Here is a 7,696-nt window from a genome sequence, read left to right on the forward strand (position 1 = left end):
ATCAATCTTGATCTCAATATTTTCAAGATCAAGAATGATCTTGTTAAATTCATCGAGATGGTCTTCAATTGAACACCCTGGCTGCATCTTAAAGTTTTACAACTTCTACTTCACATGAAGTTGATTCGCCAGGGACCTCGTCATGTAAAGACTTTTCAGCTTGACCCAAATCGCAATTGCCAACTTCTCTTTTGAAACTTCTCGATAAACTCTATCACCTAGGCTCAAGATCAAGGCGATGTGAGCCTTGTCAAGAAGATCCTTCTTTTCCTTGTCTGGGAGAGTACTCAGAAGATTCTTCTCTCCGACGAGCGCTTCTTCAAGCCCTAAGTGCATCTGAAGAGCCATCATTTTTAATCGCCATAAACTGAAATCATTCTTACCATTAAACTTCTCAATGTCATATTTCATGGAAGCCATCTTGCAAGCTCTGATACCACTTGTGAACTCACGAGCAACCCCAAATGAAATATGAACAATTCTAATACAAAGCAAACTAGTCAAAATACCATGAACACAGGCCAAGATTTCTGGAAAAAAATCTCTCACGCTTTATTGAATACCACTTGTTCTGATTTGAGCAGTGATTTTGAGTTAAATTTGAGTTATAACTTGAGTTGAAGTTGTAACTTGAGTTTGTGTTTGAATTTACACATTTGAATTATGATTTAAATTGAGAATCTATTTGAGTTTGTGTTTGGGTGGGTCAAAACTTAAATTTATATTTATATAGTATTTTAATAAAAACTCAATGGTGATAAAAAATTTTAATAGGGTATATAGATGGGATTTTATTCGTCTTTTCGTTGTGAATGCATAGAAAAAAATCATCTCAATCAGAATTAAAACGAAAAAGTTATGGTATTTTTAAAAATAGAAAAAATATTGTTCATTAGCTTGAGTTCGAGTATATGAACTCGAATTGAAGGGGAAACTTGAACTCGAGTTTAGTCCTAAACTCAAGTTCAAACTCAAATTGTACAAAAAAAATGAACTTAAAAAAAATTGTAACTAGAGTTTAAACTTTTTCTGAATTTCATTGTAAAAGAACAACCCTTTATTTATTTATTTATTCATTTTTATCCATTTTTCTAGCCTTAAGAGGATTATCATATTTTAAAATATCTCTCAATTTTTAAAATAATTTAAAATATCCCGCGATTTATAAAAAATAAATCAAAATATTCTTTCTATCCACTTACGTCTGTAACCCTAAAAGAATGTTGACGTGACACTCATTTTAAGACATAAAACATCTTAAAACTAAAAAGGAATAATTAGAAATATAATTAACAATTCAAAGAATAATTATGAGCCGTTTAGTTCACTGATTCGAGTTTTTAATTTAAGTTTAGATGTGATTTTATATGAGAATTTTTTACTGTAATAAAATTTAAATTCTAAACTCAAATCGAATCGTGAAATTAACAAGACTTTATTATTAACAATTCAGAAACCCAAAGTTTTAGAAAAAATAATACACCTGAAATCTCTTATCAAAACCCACTCAAACTTTGAACAGCAAACCGGTCTCCAAAGTCCACCCCCACCTCTCGACGGTGTAGTCCCTTTTCTAACTACGATCAAGTCACTTGCGTCCACAGTCCAGTGCAGCGACAAGATGTTGAACACAGGCATTCTGTCTGACTTAATCTTCTTCACGGCGTCGTCCTTGGGGAGTCGAGATTTGGCCAATGATGACAGTGTAGACCTCTGATGATTCTAAGGAGTCGAGGGAGTGAATGAGAGAGGGAGAGTGATGTTTTTTTCTTGTACAAATCTTTTTTTTTTTTTGGCTTCACAGATCTGGTTTGTTTTTTCTTTTGCAGATATGGTTTGTGTTTCCGTTTACAGATATAGTTTTTTTTTTTTAATTGTGCATTTCTAAATTTTGAGATGTTTAAATGAGATTAGATTAGATTTGTAAATCCAGTGGCACACTTAGAGTGTGTCAAGAAGCTTAGATGGGATTAGTACAGGTTATGTGTTAGGGATAGTTTTATCTTAACAATTTGTAACATGGGTATTGTTCATTTTGCCGATTCAATTCGAGTTTTGTTACAGTAAAAAATTTTTAAAAATAATTACATTTAATTTTTTTATTGCAGTAAAAAATTTTTACATAAAATCATATCTCAACTCAAATCATTAAACTAAACCGGACCATAATTATTTTTTGAATTATTAATTATTTTTTGAATTATTTTTTTTAGTTAAATTTAAGATATTTTATGTTTTAAAATGAGTGTCACCTCAACATTTTTTAGGATTATAAAGGTAAGTGGATGAAAATAATATTTTGACTTATTTTTTTATAAAGAATGAGATATTTTAAATCATTTTTAAAAATGAGAAACACTTCACGAGACATTTATAAAAATAATCCTCCTATTTAAACGCAAAAGGCTAGAAAAATGGATAAAAACAAAAAATAAATAAATAAATAAAATCCGCCGATCAGTGGAATTGAACCCTTCACATAAAACAAGACACAGACCACTTCTTCCAACAAACTCATTTACACGCTGTTGACAGTTTTAAGTTTTAAAAGTAACAAAACATATAAGAAAGAGTCCCACATTGAAAAATTATGAGAATATCTTCAATTCCCCTATATAAGGATTTTGGGGTTCTTGATTCACGTGTATGCTCTCTCTTCAAAGAATATTTTTATAGGCTTTTATTGTTTTTGCTTAAAATTTACTCTTTTCTGTTCATACCAAAACCAAAAATGATCAGTGAGCAGTCGCAACCACCTCCTATTCATCGGATCGATGCAGACGACGACGACGACGACAACGTTAAACAGCTCAAACAATGTTCTTCTCTCTACTTGGCTTTACAGGTAATTATTTTATTCTAATCACTCAATTAATTGCTAATGTTCTTCTCTCTACTTGGCTTTACAGGTAATTATTTAATTCTAAGCACTCAATTAATTGCTATTATAATATAAAGAGTTTTAAACCCTAAAACGCTAAACCTTGATTTCTTTTCTTTCAGGATTGTCTTATAAAGACCAATAGGAACTGGAAATCCTGCCAAATGGGTATTTTTTTTCTGGATCAAAAACTAACTTTTTTCGGAAACCCATGTATTGTAATTGCGTTTTTTAAGTTATTTGATTTTTTTTTCTTCTTTATGTTGTTCAAATTGCTCTTAACAGAAGTTCAAGCTTTGAAATCTTGCAATGAGAAGAAGAAAGACAGAGAAAAGTGAGATATGACAAACTAGAGGGAGAGTGTGATCGTGATTCATTCAAGATTCTGCATTTTTTAATTGGTTTTTTGGCACTGTATTTTCTCAATCAACTAATAAAATAAAATAAATTGTTGAGATTTTGCTGTCGTTTGAACTTTGAAGTGCTTATATTCATTCAACTGTTATACTCAAGTTGATGTTTGTCTCTCTTTAGAATTGTCGTTTCACTTGTCATTTTTCTACTCAATGACACGGCGTCTTGATTTTTAAGCGTAATGTTAATGTCTTGTCGTTTTTGTTTTTTATATTATCGTCGTTTTCATTTGTGGTCGGCTGCTTCTCAAACTTTTCTCGTTTCTCGGTTTGAGGTTGTTTTCTATTTATATTTTTTTGTTGTAATCTGATTTTGTTTCGCTTTCTTAAAATGTTTTGTCGTTTTTTCTTCTAAATTGTTGTTATCGTTTCTGTATGATGTCCTTTTTTCTTCTAAATTGTTGTTATCGTTTCTGTGTGATGTCGATTTTTGTTTTAAGTTGTTCTTGTCGTTTTTTCCTTTAAATTCTTGCTATCGTTTCTTTGTCGTTTCTGTATGATGTCGTTTTTGTTTTAAATTGTTCTTTCCTTGTCTCTGATGTTGGCAAACCTTATATAATATAATGTCATCTTTTTATATTTACTGTCTGTGATGTTATATTTTCTACGTTTATGCCGTCTTTCGTTGTTGTTTCCATGTTTATCGAGGTTTTTTTTTTCTCCTTTCTCAGTTTGTTGTCCTTTTTTAGTTTTAATTGTTGTTGTCGTTTAGAGTCCAATTTCGTTTGCTTTTTTTTTTTTTTAAACATAAGTTTGTCGCTTGCCAGTCTAACATCCTTCTAAACCTCTTCATTTATCCTTTCTAAATTCTGCTATTTATCTTCCTAACCTTGATGTGGGATTAAAATTATATTGTCGTTTTCCTTTTTGGTTGCTGTTGTCGTTTATCTATGTGATGTCGTTTTTGCTGTTAAATGGTCCTTGTCGTTTTTGTTTTTATTGCTGCTGTCGTAGGTCTGACCACTGATGTTGCATTCCTTTTCTTAAAATGTTTACTAGTTGTTAGTCTGATGCACTTCTGTATGTTGTTGTTTTTCTTTTCTCATATCTGTTATGGCATAGTCCAATGTTGACTGTCCTTTTCTTTTTAATTAATTGGTTTGGTTGTTTATCTGTGCGATGTTGTTTTTTGTCTTAATTGTTCTTTCTTTATTATTATTGTCGCGGTAATGTATTGTTGGTATCTTCTTTTAAAAACTAAAAAAAAAAAAAAAAAAAAAAAAAAACTTCAGCTACTTGGCCAGTTTTGAAGGATTTTGCTCTATCCTTAAGTAATGATTCTAAACTACAACCTTTTTTTTTTTTTTTTTTGTAAACTTCAGCTACTTGGCCAGTTTTGAAGGATTTTGCTCTATCCTCTAAGTAATGATTCTAAACTATAATCTTTCTGAACCACTGAAATGCAAGATTATTGCCCTATTCTACAATATAAAGAAATCCCTTGCAGAGAATGATAAACTAATGGCGTTGAGGAAAAAGAGGTTATTATTATGTCTCAACATCATAAACCGACAACAACATACATCACTCACACTGCTGGTCTTCCCAGAAAGGCAGACTACATTAGTAGGAATTATTTTACAAAAGTTACAAACTGAGTGATGAAAATTTAACGGACCGCTCAAGGCTTCAGAGGGAAGCATTCCCCGGAATAAACTTGACCGAAACGCTGTTGACGCAGTGGCGTTCATCCGTCGGAGTTTTGAACCCCTCGCCTTTGAAAACGTGGCCCAAGTGCCCTCCACAGGCTGCACATGTGATCTCAGTTCTTCTCCCATCCGGATCCGGCTGAAAAAAAAAACAGAAAATGGTTGTCAATCAATTATCACACTAATTTGTTAAAACGAAATTTGTTCGAGGAAAACTCAATGAACAAGCAACGGAAACCCACGGAGCGATTTATAGCTCCAGGCAGGCCCTCAAAGAATGCAGGCCAACCGCAGCCAGAGTTGAATTTGGTTACGGACTTGTAAAGTGGAATGTCACAACCACCGCAATTGTAAACCCCTTCTTCAAAGAACTTGTCGTATTTCCCGGTGCCTTTCTGCCTGCATAGGCATATAGCTTAAACACTAGTTAATTGATGCTACAAACTAGTAACAAAAGGCAGAACTTAAACATTAAAAACATAATTAACTGGCGTGTTTAGGTTGTTCCTAAGCATGTTTCAACTTATCAAGTACAGACAAAGTTATGCCAAGAGCTCAGAACTGCTTTAGCTCTCCTTTCTTCAGGAAAAAAGGGGCATACTTTACACTTTACCAAATAGTTTTCCAAGACCAACATAGATAGAGCCATAGAGAACCTTCCTCGGGAAAAAAAAATACTAACAATTTAAAAAAAAAACATTGATATAGGACATAGAAATGAGTTTCATTGAACCCGTTTGGTAATGTTTTCAAAATTATTTAGTTTTCAGTACAAAAGTAAAAATGAGATTGTTTTGATAATCATTCTGAGACCGATTCTAAAATTACATTTGGTTAGTTTTTTAAGAAATTATTTTGAGTACAATAAAAAAATGAAATCGTGTTTGATTATAATTATTAATTAATACATTATAACATTGTTGATAAATATTAAAAAATAAAAACAGAAAAGGGAAAACAACTTTCAATCATTTTTTAATTTTTTCACAAAAATCATTCTCACTGTTTTTTACTTTTATTTTCGTTTTCAAAACATTTGCTAAACAAACACGATTTGTAAACCGTTTTCATTTTTGTATCTCAAAAAACGTGCAAAAACGTTTTTAAAAATAATCTGAAACCAATTCCAAGCGCACCCAATTATATCAAGCAAGGAAAGCCTGCCATTATGTTGTGCACAGTTCAATTCCTGAACAAAAATCTTCCACACTTATCATCATTTTTGCTTCTTTAGAAAAAGCGCCATGGAAGGAGGGGTGTTCAGCGAATCCAATTCGTGCATTTTCGGCTTAAATTACAACCTATCCACATATTTGTGTTTTTGAAATTTGCATCTAATCCAGTCTGCACTTGGCATATTAATTTATCCAATCTAATCCGCATCAGTGTGGACTAAATCGGTTGCTTGTGACTGGTTTCGGACCTAAGCCCCAATGTTAAATTTTTTTACTTTCTTTTTTTTATCTGAACAATTTTCCTTGTGAAAAAAGACGTGTTTAATAACTTACTAAAATCAAACTATAGATCTAGATTAGAAATAGTATTCTACACTCAAAACCAGTCAAACATACTTCTGACAATAAAACTAAAACTTATAAGTGAAAGAGTCATAAACTTCTGGTTGTTATACAAAATTTCAACAAATCCAATCCCCACTTTACAGATTGATTTAGATCAATTCAATCATGTAATCAGTTACGGTAACAGAAGATTATATCCACTTACGCACAAATTCATTAAAAAACTTTCAGCAAAAAGAAAAAAAAAATCATTAAAACTCATTATCTCAATGCATGATTAGATATCAACATAGTGAAAACATGATAAAAAAAGATGGGAATTTTTACTCTGTTCCTTTCTGACGAAGAATCCAAAACTGTTCAGGAGAGAGAATCGCTCGCCATTCTTCCTCTGTCTTCTGAACCGAGCCAGGTGTTGCAGCCGCCATTCCTATAAGAATCTCACTCCCAACTCCACAAACCCAGTTAGATGCGATTCGATTCGTTTTCTCGGGAAAATATGCTCTCTACAATTAACCGGAAAATGAACCTGGACAGAAAATCCTCTTTTGTAAGGAAATCCGCAATTGATTATTTCGTTGGACACGTGGCATCAAAGTGGTCCCTCCTTGACTTGTTTCCGTATTTATTTAGGCCCCGTTCATTTCGCTAATTCGAGTTTAGAATTCGAGTTTTGCTACAGTAAAAAGCTCTCACAAATAATCACATCTAATTTTTTTACTACAGTAAAAAACTCTCACATAAAATCACATCTCAACTCGAATTAAAAACTCAAATTAGCGAACTAAACAGGCCCTCACTTCTTTTTTTTCCTCTCTTGCCACGTATCATTCCACTTTTTAATAAAATTAAAGCATATTATTAGCGAAATTTTTTTATATCATGTATTATATTAAAATATGTTTTTAATATTGTGTTCTTTATAAATATCAAGTAAGCAAATTTGTACCTTAAGGAATTTTTTGAGACATAAAATATCAAATTTATCTTTATTAATAATTTCTCATTTAATTAACCAAATGATAAATTGCAAACTAATCAATCAAATGAGAAATTATTACAAGCTAAACAATCAAATGAGAAATTATTACAAGCTAATCAATCAAATAGAAAATTATTAAGAAAAAGAGGTTTAATTTGAATTTCTTTAATAATTTTTTTAATTAATAAATTTGAATTTAGAATTTCTTTGATTTTAGGCTGAGGTATAATTGTTACTCTGGCGATTAATTA

General features: G+C 31.6%; 2 protein-coding genes across 2 annotated transcripts; one reads left to right on the forward strand and one right to left on the reverse strand.

Annotated features, from left to right (window-relative positions):
- The first annotated feature begins 2,625 nt into the window (after window positions 1–2,625).
- LOC21394559 (cytochrome c oxidase assembly factor 4 homolog, mitochondrial) lies at window positions 2,626–3,242 on the forward strand. Its single transcript, XM_010107382.2, has 3 exons — window positions 2,626–2,845; window positions 3,004–3,049; window positions 3,167–3,242. The coding sequence occupies exons 1-3, from the start codon at window positions 2,732–2,734 to the stop codon at window positions 3,217–3,219; spliced, it is 213 nt and encodes a 70-aa protein (XP_010105684.1). The 5' UTR covers window positions 2,626–2,731; the 3' UTR covers window positions 3,220–3,242.
- Window positions 3,243–4,749: 1,507 nt separating this feature from the next.
- Window positions 4,750–6,985, reverse strand: LOC21394560 (peptide methionine sulfoxide reductase B5). The gene is made up of 3 exons (XM_010107383.2): window positions 6,791–6,985; window positions 5,186–5,342; window positions 4,750–5,082 (listed from the first exon to the last, which is right to left on the reverse strand). The coding sequence occupies exons 1-3, from the start codon at window positions 6,889–6,891 to the stop codon at window positions 4,924–4,926; spliced, it is 417 nt and encodes a 138-aa protein (XP_010105685.1). The 5' UTR covers window positions 6,892–6,985; the 3' UTR covers window positions 4,750–4,923.
- Window positions 6,986–7,696: the final 711 nt, after the last annotated feature.

Source organism: Morus notabilis, unplaced genomic scaffold (genome assembly GCF_000414095.1).
Source record: "Morus notabilis unplaced genomic scaffold, ASM41409v2 Scaffold38, whole genome shotgun sequence".
Taxonomy (NCBI): domain Eukaryota; kingdom Viridiplantae; phylum Streptophyta; class Magnoliopsida; order Rosales; family Moraceae; genus Morus; species Morus notabilis.

What these genes read in the sequence shown, in the direction of transcription:
- LOC21394559 (XM_010107382.2), top strand. Translation starts at nt 2,732, where the DNA reads ATGATCAGTGAGCAGTCGCAACCACCTCCTATTCATCGGATCGATGCA. An exon ending in CTCTCTACTTGGCTTTACAG is followed by an intron (nt 2,846 to 3,003) that starts GTAATTATTTTA and finishes CTTTTCTTTCAG; the next exon opens with GATTGTCTTATAAAGACCAA. An exon ending in CTGGAAATCCTGCCAAATGG is followed by an intron (nt 3,050 to 3,166) that starts GTATTTTTTTTC and finishes TGCTCTTAACAG; the next exon opens with AAGTTCAAGCTTTGAAATCT.
- LOC21394560 (XM_010107383.2), bottom strand. Translation starts at nt 6,891, where the DNA reads ATGGCGGCTGCAACACCTGGCTCGGTTCAGAAGACAGAGGAAGAATGG. An exon ending in CTTCGTCAGAAAGGAACAGA is followed by an intron (nt 5,343 to 6,790) that starts GTAAAAATTCCC and finishes ATGCCTATGCAG; the next exon opens with GCAGAAAGGCACCGGGAAAT. An exon ending in CTGGAGCTATAAATCGCTCC is followed by an intron (nt 5,083 to 5,185) that starts GTGGGTTTCCGT and finishes TTTTTTTTTCAG; the next exon opens with CCGGATCCGGATGGGAGAAG.